This window comes from Gavia stellata, chromosome 2 (assembly GCF_030936135.1).
Source record: "Gavia stellata isolate bGavSte3 chromosome 2, bGavSte3.hap2, whole genome shotgun sequence".
Classification (NCBI taxonomy): Eukaryota; Metazoa; Chordata; class Aves; order Gaviiformes; family Gaviidae; genus Gavia; species Gavia stellata.
Window position 1 is genome coordinate 5,431,786 of NC_082595.1, and position 18,948 is coordinate 5,450,733.

The 18,948-nt window shown below is 41.4% G+C and overlaps 1 protein-coding gene across 25 annotated transcripts in view; it reads right to left on the reverse strand.

The window, feature by feature from the left end:
• NRXN1 (neurexin 1) overlaps window positions 1-18,948 on the reverse strand; it is a 740,438-nt gene that overhangs the window by 126,128 nt on the left and 595,362 nt on the right. For all 25 annotated transcript variants that reach the window (XM_059835686.1, XM_059835685.1, XM_059835683.1 and 22 more), the window contains one exon: window positions 768-939. In XM_059835686.1, coding sequence (XP_059691669.1) covers window positions 768-939 — 172 coding nt within the window. The remainder of the gene's footprint in view (window positions 1-767; window positions 940-18,948) is intronic.

The following is an 18,948-nucleotide window of genomic DNA, read 5'->3' on the forward strand; positions in this document are numbered from 1 at the left end:
ACAGATAACATACAGATTTGGAAGTTACCATTAACGGTTCAGTAGTCCTATTCAATAAGAAAGGGATTGCGTATCTGAAAAACCTGTTGCCTTCAAAAACGAATAAAATTAGTAACATAGCAATCTTCAGTGCGTGACATTTACATAAAATTAAATATGGCCCCGATCAAGGCAACTTGACACTCCCACGAGCGGTCCTGTTCAAGTAACCAGCATCACTTGGGTAAGTATATCCCGTAGTTTGCATTTTAAGTTAAGGCATCTTAATTTGGTTGGTTGGTTGTACAACGAGCAACTGGTACACCTTTTGATTTCTGCCTGTCGGAACACTTCTGCTAAATTCATAAGCTTCAGACTGCGTTAATAACAACTTGTAATTAAAAGAACACAGACAAACTTTTCCTCAGTAAATGTTTTACCCCGTAACTTGGAGATTGATTTGGAAGTCACTTTACTGCGTAGCTTTTGTCAAAGCCTTTTTTTCCCCCCTAAAACAATAATCCAATAAAACCAAATGAAAACAAGAAACAAAACCACTATTTCATGCCTTTATAACTGTATTTTTCCACTTCCAGTAATAACCTGAATTTGTGCTTTTAACTCACTTAGGAAATGCCATCATCATAAACTGTGCTATGCTCAGGACTCTTTAACTACTTAATTAGCTACTGTGAAGGAGCTGACATTGTATTAGAAGAGAAGCAAAACGAGCCGAACTCCACGCATCCCCCACCCTCTCACTCACGAGCGTTTGTGTAAGCCCTTACCTGCTGGGTAACGTTCGATAACTGGCCAGTTGTCCACCTGTAACGTGGCATTGCCACCACTTCTTGTGAAACGTACTACATGGTATTTTCCATCATTAATGATTGCGTTGATCTCTTCAATAGAGATGTCATCAGTTCCAACATTAAATTTAACTCCAATTTTTCCCTGGTGCTGCATATTTTAAAAAAAATAAAAAAAAAAAAGAGGAAGAAGAAAAAGAAGAACTAATTAAGAGTTGTTTTAGCAAGGAATAGAGACAGTGTGTCATACAGGGAAAGATTTCTAACAACATCTTCCCTTCTCAGATGTAACTTCTGAAGGCTTGCATGTGGCAGTGACAAGCCTCCTGACAGCTCGGTAAGTCCGGGACGTCGCTTTGATGGCTAATTGATATTCCAAATGAGTTATTTCACCAAATTGAGTTCTCTCCAAGAGATTCAGACCAAGATAAGGAGGGGGGAAGGAGGAGGAGAGCTCAAGTTTTCTTTCTTCGTCCCCTCCCTCACCCTCATGAGGATTAAACACCATTTTTCCTTTTAGGCTTTCAAAACGGAAAGCCTTGCAGTGTCACTTGGAAGAGGAATGAGGATTTTCTGGCTATAAAAGCCAAGGGTCAGCCCTGCATCTCCTTTCTTCAAACCCCATTCATACTCAGAGTCCTCACAAATGACAACAAAGGCGGAAACTTCTTTTTCCCCCTAATGGAGTGATTTTTTTTCCATCACACCATAGTAGCTCCGAATCTTTAAGACAGGAACAGACCGACTGACTAACAAGGACTTTCCTCATCAGAGCCAGAGAGGGGCGAAAGGCATTTGTGACACGGGGACGGGGGACGGCATCTTGTTCCCACTAAGGACGGAGACTCCCATTTTTTTGCTGGGATTTGCCTGTAAGCTCCTGTGCCTGGAAGTGCATAGGGCTAAGGGGACCTTGCACGCACGTTCGTACTCAGGACCAAGGCTGTAGATTTTCCAGATGATTATGATATTAGCATGTGTTCATTTTTATTGTCTTTTAATAATTAAAGATGTTCACTCTAATGGGACATTTACATTTTAACAAAATCTTTTAATGTCTACTAAAATTTTCACTTAAGGACTTTGTGATTTTTTTTTTTTGTCCTATAAAAATCAATTCTATTCCTGAATAAGGACACTTATTAAATTAAGGAGGAAAAAAAAAAGAAAAAAAAAGCACTGCACAGTACAAGATTAGGGGCTTGTGCATAGTAACTGGCAATTCTATGTGAAATTTCATGCCATTGGTACTGGTACATCCTTCTTAAGAGTTAAAAAGCTTCTTTGAGTTTTTCCACTACCAGATGGACACAAAGAAACATTTCACTTTGTACCTCTTGGTCATTCACATCAATCTTTCCAGAACCAGCTTCACCTCTCCCATGTAGCTTTTGTGTCTGCTCCCTCTTTCTCTTACTACCCTGGCACTGCTCCCTGTAGTAAGTGTATCCTGCAGCTCCTTGTCTCTGGAAGTCTCCCAAGCGAAGAACTCAGGAGTTCTTCCATTTTATTTTATTCTCTTTTTAAATACCTGACTTCATTTTCCAATAGTGCTTGCATATTGCAGTTACACAGCTGAGCAGCTGCTGAACACCTTTGGAGAAAGTCCCTGAATGCTTTGGCACTACGCTATCACCTCTTCAGCTATGACCTTTTTTAAAACAATAAAAGGACCATTCCCTGCTGAGATTTGCAGAATGACTCTGAAAAGTATTTTATATTTTATTATTTGCTCAGTTGCGTAAGTCATGTTCTAAACATTCCTCTTTTTTCCTTGCGGATTGTTTTAACACTTCTCTATTGGCTGGTCCTACTTTTCCGTGCCTGTAGGGAATCCACCTCATCCAGCACACGCTCACCATCTTTTGCCTCTCGTGCGAGTTGCAGAGCAAACTCCCAGTTATCTTGGGAGAGCAACTGTAGCTCTATTTTATTTCAACTGCTTCAACTATGACTCAGAATAGATTTTGCCCATTTTCTCCCATGGATGCGGTAGCTTATTTGCTTCACCTGTTTCATTCATATGCTTAATCTCTTTATACAGAAATGTATACAAAGAAATATAACATTGTCCTGGTTCTAAAGCAATCTCCTCTCTTGCTTATTTATGAAATGCAGAAAACCAGCATGTAATGATAATGGCATATGCACCTTTTTACAGTACTTTCAAGAAATCAAAGGCTTTGAGGACTAAAAAAAGCTGACTAATTTTACGGTGATTCATAATTTTACTATTCATAACCTATGCTTTACATACCTGCTTTCCTATTTGAGAGAGATATATATGTATATAAACATATCATTTCAGATCAAAAAATGATGAGGGAAAAAACCTGAATAGGACAGGTGCAGGCAAAATGAAGTGGCGTAAAAAGCAAATATATCAGCAGCTTTTCCAAAATAAGAGCATGTGGTGCTGCAATGGTTTACCAAGTTTACCATTTGTAAATGGCCAGGTACCGGCAAGTGAAATGGATGCTTTACAGACTCGAAGGCAGACCTGTAGCCTTACTTGACACATACATACATTTTAGTGAAAAATATCACGTTTCCCTGTCTTCCCTCTGTTTCTACAGACGTACTGTGCACAGCCACCAAACACGCAGCTGCAATAGCAAAGAATATCACCGTGGTAGTTGATAACATACTACAGTGATTTTTTTTGGCTCTATTTCCAATATATTTGTGTAGCTGAGAACATGAAAAACTCCATATTTAAAGGACAGGTTTCACTTTTTTCACACTTCTTCGGCACCTGTGGGCATTTATATAACCTCCCATAAACCAAGGAAGCGAATCTGGCCTTCAAGTTTACGTGTTCCTTATTACTATATTCATATTTAAGTTTGACTTCTGAACATCACACTAAACATGAGATGGACTACAACCCCGTTGTGCACAGCCCTTTCCAACCACAAAATAAAATATGATGCAAAGACCTGACAATACACGGGCTCAGATGATGACAGTACCCCAAAGCAGTACGTCACCATGTACCAGCTGAGTTGCAATAAGCACCTCTGTATGTAGATAGTGGTTTTTTTAGGCCCTTGCATAATCATGCAGTGGTTTGACTCGCTGTACTCCTCATTCACTGCAAGAGAACGTTAAGTCCCATTATTTTTCATTTGTAATTGGTTAAGACCATGTGCACATACAGTTATTGTCGACCAGCTCATGTACAGTAACCTGTGACAAACGATAGGACAAGAGGGAACGGCCTTGAGTTTTGCCAGGGGAGGTTCAGGCTGGATATTAGGAAAAATTTCTTCACTGAGAGAGTGGTGAAGCATTGGAAGAGGCTGCCCAGGGAGGTGGTGGAGTCACCATCCCTGGAGGTGTTCAGGGAACGTGTGGATGTGGCAGTGCGGGACATGGTTTAGTGGGCATGGTGGGGTTGGGTTGGTGGTTGGACTTGATGATCTTACAGGTCTTTTCCAACCCCAATGAGTCTGTGATTCTGTGATGTGGCACTGCGGGACATGGTTTAGCGGGCATGGTGGTGTTGGGTTGATGGTTGGGCTTGATGATCTTACAGGTCTTTTCCAACCTTAATGAGTTTGTGATTCTGTGAACCGAAGCATACAAAATTACGATTTCCGCTTTGCCAACCTCAGTTGCATAGTGCAATAGTAGAAATTTTCCTCTATCATTTGTTCGTTCATAATAATCTTAAAGTCATTCTTCCTATCAGAAACAGCCTCAGACAAACGTTGACTTAAAGGTTCCCTCTTCAGCACCCTGATGATGGGCGCTACAGAAATGCCTGTGCATTACCAAGTACCGCAACAAGTCAACATTACTGTTGAATGATGTTATCCTTGCCAGTGACCTGAAATAGCACAGCCTTTCAGGCTCCGATTTCTAGCAGGTTATGTTTGCCCACTAACAAAGATGATCGTTTCAGAGCTCCTCTGGTAAAAATCAGCTCCGTACACGGGGCCTGTAGAAGTCCACCGCGCTGTTTACAGTTCTCAGCCTGTGTTTTATTTTTCTCAAACTCACCCAGTTGTGAGAGAACATAGCAAATGAAATCAATTCCTTTTCCTACTGTCCCTTTGTCTAATCTGAACTGGGAAGGCCACAATAACAGGGTGGAGACATGCAGAAGATGGGAGAATCTCCAGTATTATTTCCAAGAGAGGCCAGAAGAGAGGACGCACCTTTGAGAGAAGAGTCAAGCACTTCAAGAAGGAGCATAAATGTTGTTCTCTGCCTCCAGAAATTATTTTGAACTTCAAATCAGAAGGCGCTATGAATACTGCTACAACCATCACACATCACCACCACCGCTCCCCCGGACAAAGCAGCGCAGGGACCTCCAACTCACCTACAGACAAGCTACCTGACACCCGGAGCCCCAACCGGCAGCTCTTCAGAAAAACTAAGCTTTTCGTTTGGAGGTGCTTTGGCCATGTAGCTCTCCTGTTTCTGAGGCCAGGGTGACTTTCTCTCCACAGTACCACACAGGCAGATAAGCTCGTTTGGTGTTACCTAACGTACCGCGACACGTTACTGCAAGGTGCAATATAGGCTTTGCCTACGGTTTAACCTCTACTGTCCAGCCACGGGGTCCAAGCTCACAGGGTAAGGATAAATATGTTAATGCCTTCAAAGCAGCTGGATAAAAGCATGAGATACAGATGTTTGGCTCCAATCCTACGTTCCTAACGTGCTCTGAAACTCAGAAGGTATAGGCGTGTGTGCATGCATGTGTACGCACCAATCACTTCAAAACATTTTGTCTTCAAAAGCACTGGCAGCTACTACTGTAATCTAGCAACTCCAGTGGAATATTTTCAACCATGTTTTATGAATTGTGTGCTCTAAATATTTCTACCTTGGCTTTAACAGGCTTCTGATGAAGCACCAAGAATGCTGATGAAGCCAACAGCCAAGCGAGAAACGTGAAATGCAAATCAAGCCAGCGGCTGACAGTGCAATTTATTCCCTGCTGGACCCTGGTCCAGGGCTACTGATCTGCCGACTCCAAATGCTGTAAAACCTATGCTAGTATAAAATATAGATATATATCTGTATCTCCAGAATAATGATATTTCCTATAGCATCAGCAAGGTTTTACTGCTCTCTGTAGTAATAATTCTGGAATCAGTCAGACATGAGCGGGTGGAAGTTTGGCACAACAGTAGTTTTAGAAAAGACCACAGACAACCTAAGCTCATAACACTTACAACCTTTAACCACTTCCAAAGAAAAGTAATAATAGCATGACTCCCACAGGTGAACAAACAGAAAAAAAAATAAAAAAAATCAAGCGTACCAGCTTACATCTTACAGAGTCAGTTCCTGAGGCACAACTTTCTGGTGAATGCGATAACAAAGTCTTACAAGTACCTGATGGTTGACTTTGATTTTACTGAAGAATAAATTTCTTGAGTTTTCTTAAGAAGAGTGAGATCATTTTCACCCAAATGTAATCAGAGGCTAATATTCTATAGTATAGAAATGTATCCAAAATAATTAAAAGAAGATACATTTGAACTCCAAGATTAATTGAGTAACTACATATATTTTATTCTAATGATCCATCAATATTTCTTATTACCATCTAGTATCTTCCAGAGGAAATGTTTCCCAGGAAAGACACCGAAAATATAAAATGTCTGGGAAGAGTTCTCTGAATGAATCCATCTTTTATATTCCAACGAAAGAAGTTAACTTTCTGGATGTGGGTTTTTAAAATTCATACGCTCAGGCATTATGTCATTAACTTAACAACGTAAATGATTTTTTTCATATTTTTTTGTTACCGCTTTTCTCTGTGAGAAGTGATAAAATATTCAACCTAATTTTTTACCAACAGTAATCCAATCTTTTTACTTTTTAGTCAACTGCAGGACACCACACCATAGACACAGGCATCCTCATGTCATCCCCCATCTTGAGTACTTACAGTCAGGTTTTGTGTCCCTTCATGAATTCAGAAAGGGAACCATTTTCAGGGATGGATTATAGCTTTCAGTATATCAGTGCGTGACATACTGTAGAAAATGTAGGAGGGTCTTGAAAACCCTATCAGAGGGCTGGCAGGCCAAGTTATCAGTCACAGGTAGGCACTTCAAGGAAGGAAGTGAAAATGCTTGCTGATGTCTGATAGGGTGCGTCCACCCAGTACTCAGTCTTTGATAGACTGGCACCCGACAAGCGTGAAGCTGTTTGGTTTCTCTTTCTTTTCCCAAAAGCTGGAAACACGTAGCTACTGTGGGGAAAGGGGGAAAACAGAAAAAATCTTCTTCCTTTCCTGGTTGCCTAAGCAAAGAGACAGAGCTATTCCCAGTGTTCCTTCTTGCCAGTTCTCACCGTTTACTATTTGCAGCTTTCCTGATATTTGCTTATTTCTTAAATCCACAGCTCTGTAGACCTTAGGTTATGAGAAAATCCCACTTTTCATTTTAAAACAAGCTTCTAGTTCTGATAATTGTACAGAAAAGCTTAAAACCCAAAGCCTTGCAGGCTACTGCATTGGCAGGCTAATAGAAAGAACTGAAAAATCATGTTAAATCCCATTATTTTACACTAAAGGCTTGTTTTATTCCAGCTGGAGGTGTGATACTCTGTGCAAGTGGCACTGATTTCATGACCCTCGTACCAAATCTGCGCAACACGCAGTAAAGCGTGCTTCCTCTTGATCCAGTCTCCCAGGGATTTGGTTTGCTCCTCCTTCATCATCGGAGCTGCTTCTGGAAAGGTTTGTTCTCCTTTACTTGACCCTCAGCCTCCTGGTCCCCCAGATGGTAGGATTAACTGACAATACTTACTTCCCAAACTGTTCTACAAGACTTTATCTGCAGCTGACTGGTCTTCTTGAGCCTCCAGCGCACAGCGTGCTTGCATTGAGGAAAAGGAATTGAAATCTTGAAGGATATAATTCCTTGGCTTGAGCGGTGGCTGGAATCCAGATGTGACCCTTGGATTCCTGCAAGACGCCCGGTCAGGTCTGTGTTACCCATTTGCAGACACCAATCCAATCTGAAATTGCTACCTAGCACTATGCTAAGCTACTCTTCATACTATTCAAAGAGAAAAAATGTTGTCTGCAGAGCCACAACTGTTACCAATATTTCCTGCAGCACCTGTACACACTCACCTAAGTGCAAACCCGAACACACATGTCTCATCGACAACAAGATGCTTCCAGAGACAGCACAAGGCACTTGAAAAACAGATCTATAGTCATAAATACACAGTGACAAACCTTCCCCCCTGCCCCCAGCCCAACTTTGGGATCCTCAATCACTTGTTTCATGGATTTTGTTCAAGAGAGATGAAGAGAGAATTTGCAACATGTTTTGCTCTCACATTTTGTTCAGAAGCTCTGTAACATCATTTCATAAACCTTTAAATGACCCCAGTTTCATGCCATTAAGTTATCTAGATTTTCTAAATCAATACAGAAATAATAAAAATTCATTGCTCACCAGATGCCCCTGGTTGACATGTAAGAAATAGCACTGTCACTGTAACAATATTATGTATGCAAATACATACAGATGCTACCAGAGCTACTGCACTCTTAAATGTTGCTCTATAAAAATCAAGCAGCTTCTAGCCTTAAACCAATGACCCTTAAAAGAGGTAAGTGAAATATGGGCCCACCATCACACTCATCTACAACAGAGGCGTACCTGGGGGGAAAAAAAAAGCTACCTAAGTGGCTCGCTAAGTGGAAGAAGTGACACATGACTTAAAACCATTTTTTTATGTCACGAAATGCCACATACACGATCACAGAACAAAAAGCCTGGAAAGAAGGTATCACAGACGTGTTCGCTGCCCCAGCGTTTCAGGGCAGGAAGCGACTACTCTTTACTACTACGAAATAATGACTTGTATCACTTTCTGCTTTAAAATAATTGCCCTCATGGTCCGCTCTAAGTGTTGTTACAGCAATTCGATCTATACATAAAGCTCAGCAAGTGGAAAATGTCGAAATATTTATCTATATTCTACAATTCTTGACACTTCGGCTACCAGACTGCAGTTTTCCTGTTTAGTTTTAAACATTGTAATTCTCACTGCTATATATCATAGCTGTATTATTTCAAGTTACTCTGATGATGAATTACTAAGACGATACAATTACCCTAACAATCAGGCCCCAAAATGTAATAGTTATGGAAGACATATGGTGTAGAGCCTGCAGCAGCAGCATACCACATCTTATTATCCACTCAGCATCATTACCGCAGTACACAAAATTAAATTTTTCTGAGAAAATATGCAGTAAAGAACAATTTAAGTAGTCAGCCCTTAACGTGGTACTTTCCGCCAAAACAGCATGCCGCACAGAAATGTCTTGACCCTGCTAGTGTCCCACCAAGGTTTCCCAGTTGTGGTGAGATGATATGGATGGGTTGAAGAGACTGTTGTACCAAACAGAGCCTAATTTGAAGGAAAAGAAAGTCATCTAACTACTGGCCAAGGTAACTCACGGGCCTTGACTTTGTTCTTGCACGCTTATTTTCCACGTAGGGAGACACCTGTGAGCTCGTGCACCTCAAATATAGTATGCCCAGCATGAGGAATGGCATACTTATGGGGAGCTCCAGCTACTCAAAAATGGCAAACGCTCTTCCTCCCCACACATACATCACCACTTATTTCCAGATGAGCACAGTGAGATTTGAAAATCAGGCTTGCTTTCCACTTTTTTATAGCATTTTTATACAGAGATGATTAAAATAGTGTTCCTGGCACTGGATACAGTCGTCCAAAGGTGTAAAGATACTCCTAGAAACAAAAAACCAAATGAGTAGCACCTTGATATCGGTACAATCTAATTCACACTGGAAATTGTGCTGGTTTAAGGGTATTGATTTCTATGCATAGAAAGCCTTCACGGAACTCTTCTGATGATTTGTGTGTCTGAACCAAATCCAAAATCAGAGTCAGAGGGAGGTATAACTGGGACCAGAAGTGGAGAATCAGCAAATTCTCAAGCAGGCTTTCATGCTAAATGATTAATAGCCAGATGATCAACACACATGCTCAGGAAAACACAAGTAATAAATTTTTGAGAATCTGGGGCAAGGGGCTTTTCATATTAAAAACCTGTAGGAAATTATTAAAACCCAAAAATGGTATTAGACATCCAACTCCTATTGAGCTTTAATGAAAACTGAACACCCACCTCCCATTCACACCTTTGATAAGCTTTCCTTTAATATTAAAAACCATCTTGAATATTTCCAGATGCCTACCACAGACACTGGGACAAAGTACTTTTTAAACAGTGTTTAAATGCAGACTTTGCATTTCTTTATTGTTCTGATTGCCTCTCTACAAATGTATTTCCAGAACTGTTTCCTAACCCTTCTTCTCTTGCTTTGGAGTCTCCAGTTGGAAACAGCCTGTTCCTAATTTATCTTGGGTGCTAAGTATTCATTATTGACATGGACTTATGTGAAAGAAAACTGAAAGAAAAACCAAAAAACCCAGCCCACAAAGTGATTTAAAAGCCAAGCATTTGAATAGTGGATGTAGATTAATATTTTTGCCTCCTAGCTGTAAAATGAAGAAAACACAATATTCTCACTTCAGAAACTTACTGAATCTAAAACAATGCATATCTGCAAAGTAGTTAAGCAGAAATAAAACCAAAAAAAAAGCCCCAAACCAACAAAAAAAAATGAATAACTGGTCTATGATACAAGCATACAACTGAAGTGAAAAGACCTCACACAAGGAAACATAGCTATGCTCTTACCAGACAGGAGAGCTACAACATGCCATGGGTTGGGCTTGGGCTCCCTACCGAAAGGCAAGTCCTAGTTGTTGTCCCATTTTCTGAGCAGTCCTATCGTTTCTGTTGCCAGCTTTCTTTCTCTTATCATCAAGCATAGAGTCAACCTACGGCAAGCTTTAATACCATGTATATTTTTCTCAATGGTGGTAGCTTCCTTTATCTTACCTTCCTTCATCTTGAAGATCTTTCAGAATCAAAACCAATTTGACAATTTCCCTGCGTGCTGTGCTGAGATACACAGTGCGGAGTAGCCTATTATCAATGCTACAACGGAGGATCTCACTTCTTTTGATCACTTAATGCTGCAGAGCATGTAAAAAGTCTTACACGGACTACATGTAGCACATGAAGTGATCAAACAGCTTCAGTTGACTGGACTGTGAAATCCAACGGGTAGCTGGAAGGGGAAAGCAAAATCTGATAGCTACCTCTACGTTCTCCTCTGCTACTGCTGCTAACAGCGCCCAAGGTTTGAACGACATTGCTTTGGCATCTTAAAAAAAAACAAACCAAAACAAAAAACCATCCCGCGGAAAAGAAGCGCCACAAAGTAACGAAAGGGCTATGTATATGAAATCATTAGTGTTTGTCAACAGCTTTTCTAAGGAGGACATCTTCGAAGGAAGCATTGCAAATAGCGCGAGCACCTTCAACAATACGCTCTTCGAAATGCAAGAAGCTTGCAGATAAACTTAGCTGTATTTAGAAGAAACCTGCCAGATATTTGAAAAGGCTAACCCCAAGCAAATCAGACAAAAATCAAAACAGAAGTTAACCCACAGCGAGGGAGCTTTGCATATAATGGAGTTCGGAACTGTCAGGCTCTGAACGCCTCTCCGAAGCAGAGAACAGTCATGGATGTTGTTGTCTTCACTGGAATGATCAGCATCAGGCTTGAATGAGGTCCAAATATATTATTTGTGTTCATGAATGCAATGGTATTTAAAAAATCCCTAACAGTGTATAAATACTTGCTTTACAACATGTAGCAGAACAGCCATTAACAGCCAAAATTGCAAAATGTGTCATTATCTTCAAACCGCACAAGGGAATGGAACAATGCCATCCTCTTAGTTATAAATTCTTCATTTCTTACGTACTTTACAATAGACTTTTACTACTGTTGGAAATTACCACTTTGCATATGGGGTCTGTTAGGTAACCAACAATCAACTTTTTTGGGCATTATTCTAACCCCACTGATAGCGTGCTCCCGATTTCTGCCCTTAGTGCATCTACTTTCTTCTCTTTGTGTTTTTTATATACCTGGCAGATATTTACCTCTGAAAGTTAAAAGCGAGACGTAAGTCCACTGAAGTCAGGACCACTTTAAAAACAGCAATGTGGTAAAATCAAGGCATCTCTCATTAGAGCTACCTGTCAGTTTTTCAGAGCTTCTGCCTCTTGCCGCTATTCTCACATATTTCAGGGTGGAAGAGATGTGATGGTAAAATGTTTGACAGACAGCTGCTGCAAATGATGTGCTTTCACTATTTTTATTAAAATTCTGGCTTTGCTAAGATCAAGGATTTCCTAGAAAAAGCTTAGTGGAAACCAGACATAGAACTGGTTTTCATTTTCATACTTCTACAGCTTTAATGTTAGTGAGGAACTATGTGAAAAGGAAAAAAAGGGGAGGGGGCAGGACTTGACACACCAGAAGACCCTCACTATAAATAGCTATCCTACAAATACATCCCCTCCTTGTAGCTCAGCTACTCCAGAACGGTACCTAGTTGGCTGGCATAGCTACGACTTGTGACATACAAATCTTTGATTGCTTGAAGGCTGTGAATAGCTTTGCTTCTATTTGGTCAGATAAGCCTTTGGTGAGGGGTCTGGAGCACAAGTCTGATGAGGAGCGGCTGAGGGAACTGGGGTTGTTCAGTCTGGAGAAGAGGAGGCTGAAGGGAGACCTCATCGCTCTCTACAACTACCTGAAAGGGGGTTGTGGTGAGGTGGGTGTTGGTCTCTTCTCCCAAGTGACAAGCGACAGGACAAGAGGAAATGGCCTCAAGTTGTGCCAGGGGAGGTTCAGGCTGGATATTAGGAAAAATTTCTTTATGGAGAGAGTGGTGAGACAATGGAACAGGCTGCCCAGGGAGGTGGTGGAGTCACCATCCCTGGAGGTGTTCAGGGAACGTGTGGACGAGGCACTGCGGGACATGGTTTAGTGGGCATGGTGGGGTTGGGTTGATGGTTGGACTTGATGATCTTACAGGTCTTTTACAACCTTAGTGATTCTGTGACATACATCAGGGTGGCAGGGAAGAGAATGGGCATCTCTAAAAGGGAGAACAAAAAAAAAAAAAAGCACAGAGTCACCGCGAAGTGGATTCATGGACCTGTTGGATCAAGTCGCACTCTTAAGACTTCCTAAAAACACAGTGGGGGAAAACTCAAATAGCCTTCAGGGTAGCTTACGTTTGAAGTGCCTTGTGCTCTGCAGCAGATAACCCAGTGTCTTGCTGACTTTGCTAGCATCACAGAGGTGACGTTTCCACATGGGTGAACTAACCGCTCTGGAGCAATTTATTCAAGAGCATTAGGCTCAAAATGGCTTTAGTACAGCATCAGGCGAGGTAGGTGCGCGTGCATGCGTGCGTGGCTGTGCACACATACAGCCTTTCAGACATTCTTCTGAGCTAAATGTGATAACTTGAGGGCTATAAAAAGCAAACCCTATTTCTTTTTCTTTTTATTTTTCCAAATTGTTCTTTGCCCACAAATAGTCTCATTAAGCAGTAGTATCGTTAGAGGACATCAGGCCCACATTTTTTCACCGGAAGCGAAGCTAGCTTTTTGCCACTTCTGCTTCGCCTCTGCAATTGCTAACAGATTCCTTGGCTCTTCCACCATAGCAAAGGGCATTTGTGATGGACAGATCTCCCCAAGAAGGATTCTCCCACTTCCTCTTTCAGCTCTGCACATCCTGGGGACTGCTCAGGCAGAGCATCGTGCAAGTACTGTGCCCGCCCTGCTGCGAAGAAACTCCCCAGACTCCAGCATAGAGAACATACCACAAACAAGGAAGCCCTTGGAGCTGCTCTTCCACTAAGCTCACTTCTTATAGTACAGGAGGGCTTACTTTGCCTCCCAGATAATTGTAACTATTTTCTGTGCTGCATCCCACACTCAGAAACTAACCTTGAAGTAGAGAGACAGGCACTGACAATCAAAACCTTTTCCACCTTCTTTCACCAAGATAAATACATCATGATCTATATACGTATGCAGATGCCTCTGCGCCTGTACGCTTGTACATCTGTATGTTTTACGTATGCATACACATACATATATGTGAATGACGAGACGAGACAAAACATCCTACTGCACACGCTCCTTATAGAGGGATGAGAATACAAAATGGCATAACAAATATTTGCCACTACTGCTTGGCAAATGGTGTTCAGGTACCAAGATGATGAGCAGAGTAGGACAACCACGGTAAACCAGATTCCACGGGAATGATAATAATAACGTTTGCAATCACCTCAAGGCAGAGACCTTGTCCTCTCGTCTGTTGATAGGTGACATGCTTTTTGTCTTTGTAAGCAACACAAATTACAGGAAGGTGAAGTTTGCAGAAGATGTACATTCTTAAGCTTTGCAGTTTCGTTCTTTGACTAATTTAACTAATGCTGTTCTAATTTAAAATGTCTTCAGTGTTATCAGTTTCAGTGCTGATGGATGTTTGCCTCCTGCAGAATACTATCAATTAAGAGACTTACTCTAACCATAAAAATAAAATAATGCTCTGTTTATTGTTAACAGAGAGACTAAACTATAATAAAGATTCCTGATTAATTACTTATCAAGGAGAATTGACCTTAATTAGGGTCAACTTCTATGGCAGACAGCTTAATTTATTCTTTAATTTCTGTGTGTGAACACATTTCTCTCTACAGAACAATTGATTCACAGCTCAATTCAAACCCTTCAATTGTATTTTTACTTTTTAAAGGAAAAATAAATGGCATCTTTTGAATCCAGTATATCTGTTCGGAGTAAAAGCCAACTGCCTTAAAGTAACTAAAATTAATGTTTACTGGTTTTTACTCCTGTTATGCTGCTGAAACAATTCTTGCAGAGACAGCATTACTAGTGGGATCTGGGTGGTTCTCGGACCTCCCCGTACCCTTAAACTACCTAGTTGAGGTGCTGATATCAGTGCAAGAGTGGGGTGCATCTCCAGACAGATAAATATTCAGTCAGCCTACGCCGCATTATCCCTCCAGTGCCCTTCTCCCACCGTTTGAGGGAAATGATTTTAATCCAGCTTAGATACATTGACACAGCTAATTGTCGTGCCTTTGACTGAAGCACAGCCGGATCTTTAACTTTGTTCTCTGCAGGTGTAACAAGTAAGAAGCGGTAAACGAAAATACTCTGCAACGTGCCTCCTTAATAAAATACCTAGGGGTGTGCGTGTTCCACAGTCATTAAGGAGATTGATGTACAGCACAGACAACCCCAGGTATGCATATATGAGGAGCAGCTGTGGCATTAGAGAAAAAAAAACAGGCTGCCAAACCTAGCCAAGAAGCCAGGTAAATACTCAGAAAAACTTGTGCCGAGACGTGTGCTGTCACAGCTACATGTCTATCTCTGCGTAGCCCAAGGGAGGGTAGCTGCGTTCTGTTCCTTCTCATGTATCCTTGTAACAATTGTTTCGAAAGATTAAATTTCCTCAAAATACCCCAAAAATCTCTGCCTCTGACATAACAGCTAAAATGATTGCATTTGGGCAGGTCTCTTGGATTCACTGTTAGAAACTACAAAACTCTCACTGCTTACCCTATTTACCTTTACGTACTTATTAGTATTGACATCGAGTAAGAAAAGGTTCTAGCTTGACTCTCAGTAACTGGGATGGACAAAAACAGGAAAAAAACAGATGTGTCTTCCTTGTGAACAATTGTTTTGTTCTAGAAATTAATGAAACACAATATGAAGCCTCAGGATGCAACTCATGCAGAGGTGGCCTATGATCCACTAGAGAGGGTTGCTTTGAAAAGTTTTTATATAAACTAGTAAATGGGGAAAAAAAAAATCCCTAACCAACTATAAGGCACTTAATACCTTCACAGTTTTCTAATAAAGGAATATACCCAAACCCGAATACATTGAGGTAAACCTTCCATATCCAGCGTCTAACTTCTTTCTCATTACCATCCCTGTTGGGCAATGGACTTAAGGTTTGCTGGATACAGAAGCAAACAAAAAGCGCAGGAAGCAGTGCAGTAGGAGCAGCCTTTAACCTTCAAGGTTTAGTTTGCGATTTGTAATCTCAGGATTTTTATTTTTTTTCTGGCCATTTATAATCTGTTGATTATACTTCTACAATATGAGCTAGATTCCAATTACTAGTGAAACTTTTTAACATCATGCTTACAGCCTAAAAAAGCCATTAAAAGAAAACAAACCAAAAAACACCAAAAACCCCACCCCACTAGGCAGCTCTTAACTCCAAAGGATTTAGACCTGGTTTAGAAAATGCTATACTTTTATCCCACACCGCGTCATTGCAGGCTGGAGTACTTTCCACTCCAGTGAGCCCAGGCGGTCCCACTCGGCGATTCCCACCACCGGCCTCCACCACCGTTCCAAAAGCAGAATTAGATCTTAAATGCCGTTTCTATGCAGTCTCCTGCTTTCTCCCCCACCCCACCTCTAGATTTCCTAGCCAAGCTGAAGTTTTCAGGTTTCCTTAGTTCCATTTTCTGTGGCACAGCCTGACGAAATAGCGAGCCCGCTCCACATCTCTCTTGTTCCTGGAGAAAAAGCCATATAAAAGGGAGCTGTGACATGAAGGATCAGGTCAGAGCATGAAGGTGACTTCACGGATCTTTGAAAACACATGAATGATTAAAATATCAACACACAACAGTGTTATAATACCTTCCATACAGCCTGGTCCTAAAGAGTTTTCCTATGAATCACTGGCATGAGATTATGAAATTAAGGCTTGCTCTCTACTTGCCCCAATTCTTTCTTACACGTTTTGTAATCCACATACCCTCCCACCATCCCTTAAAGCACCTCCAAAGACATTTTCCAAAGAAAATATGGTAAAACACGTGGACATCAAAAGTACTATGCATAAGGACTGTTTTGCTGCTGGCCTTGGGCAATCCTCTTAGGGCTATTATTGTTGGTAATACTTTGCTTTGCTTTAAAAAGCAAGTAAGTGCAAAATAACAAATGCAAACATGGAGAACATAATGCAGAAATGTGTATTGAATGATTGTTCAGGCCTTCAAAAAAATCACTTTGTATTATGTAGACTTAAAAGAACAATTCAGTGTGGATATTGGCTGCAAAATAGTGGTTTATACCTTCTTGCTACCACCAGAATAGCATCAGCAAACAGGGCTAACCAACCCAGTGAGCCAAATCATAAAGCTTCAGGCAGTCATGAAAAACTATTGATTTTTTTTTTTTTAAACCTTTCTTCAGCTGTAAATTTCTATTGATATGTGACAAAAATGTGCAAGTGGCATTTGCTAGTATAGCCATTGTGGGAAAAGCCAAGATTGCAACTTCTCTGGTTAAGCCGCTTGGAAGTTTAATGTGGTGAGCTTCAGATTGCTCCAGCCCATCATGGATCTAATAAAACACAACACATATATTTCCCAATAGCAATAATCAAAACTGAGGTTTTCAGATTTTGCTAGAAACAAAATTACAGCACAAAGAAATGGGCTGGGTATTTCTTTTTATTGCTGGGACACAGACTCCTAACAACCAACCGTGGATTTATTTCATTTTTTGAAGTTAGCTCATCCATCCCATGTTGTTACACGACCGATACCTCCTTCCTTCCACCCTGGCCACCACTCGGGGCTAAGGGGCTGTGACCTCTGCTCACTTTGGTTCACGCGTCTTCATTGCCTACGCGCAATGACATTTCAAAAGCAAGGGCTGGGACACCCTAAGAAAGGGCAACGCAAGGCTGAGCTACATATTGCTGCTCCCTTCTCTAAACATCATCTTATTTATTTTCCCTCCTCCTAATGGCGGAAAAAAGAGCTCGTTCCCATCGGAGCTTGGGTCCTCTATTCACCATCAGGTGGGACAACCCATCAGTCAGCCTCTGCCAGCGCCTCCGAGATGACACCAACCTTTCCAGGTTGAAGGTGTGTCTGCAGCGCAGGTTGGGCCACCCTCGCCTGCAAACAAAACCTATAAAGATGGGGTAATAAACTTTCAGCAGTGACGAGGGTACTCAAATGCAAAGCTGCCAGCAGCTGGTGCTGCCTACGAGACTGCAACCCATCTTCACTACTGCTCTTACTGGTATGAGCTAGAACAGTTTAATTACATCTACCCATGATATATTCACATTGCTGGCTGGCTATACTGTGCCTAGCACTCAGGCTCTCACCTTAAATACTCTGTTGAGAAAACAAGGGTTGGGGAGGTCCCAGGAGTGCAAACTGATCATGGTTTCTAAAAGTACGAGGAGGGAAGCTTGGGTAAATATTTCTTTTGCTGCCCACGTAATAAAATGAGCTACTGAAATTATATTATCAGATTTTCCAACCACATGCAGCAAAACAGAAAAGGACTGTGCATTTGACCAGTGCCTGATAATTCAGACACTCCATACACGAGAGTAAATCAAGTCTGGATAGAGCCACACAGCAGCTAAAAGAACAAAACCCATCCACTGCAATCCAAACTACAGACAATTTCCTTCCAGACCTCCACGTCAAGAGCACAGCACCTAAAAGAGAATAGAGACGAGAAGCTCCAAAGATTCCGAGCTTTGTACCGCTCTCCCCGATGCCTGGAGAGGCTGCGTATTGCTCCATTTTCAGCTGCTTCTCGCACTGCTTTCTAAGGGTGGGATGGACCTAATCCCACATTTAATTGAATATTGTAATTCTCGGAAACAGCTGTAGCGCTCTTTCCACCTTCCAGAGTCCTGCTCTGGAGAACTTCTCCAGGTTTGTTACCAGCAGCAAAGCGGTGCAAGGCAGCGGTGAAGGGGGCTAACAGAGGAAAGTCCGCTGCTGTGACTCCCCCCTAACGCTGGCCTCGCTGCTTTTACCTATGCTTCTGATCACAAGGAAAAATGCATAATGGCATTGTGTATTTTAAAAAAAACCTCACAATTTTCTCAGTCTTCAGTTGTATTATTGCCAGCATCCCATTACAGCTTCCGTAGACCAGCAAACTGCTGGTATTTATTATTAAATGAAACTGAACCTCAAACCCTCCTGGAAAATACAGATAGGACGCGTATGAAGTACTTGCCTGCACCTGCCAATGCTTTTCTCACTGTCGCAGAAGATACGGAAAAAAGCAAAAGAATCTCAGGGTTAGGAGACTCCCAGCTTAATACTTTTTCGTGCCATAGACTACCAGAGTCATTTCAGTACGTCTTTG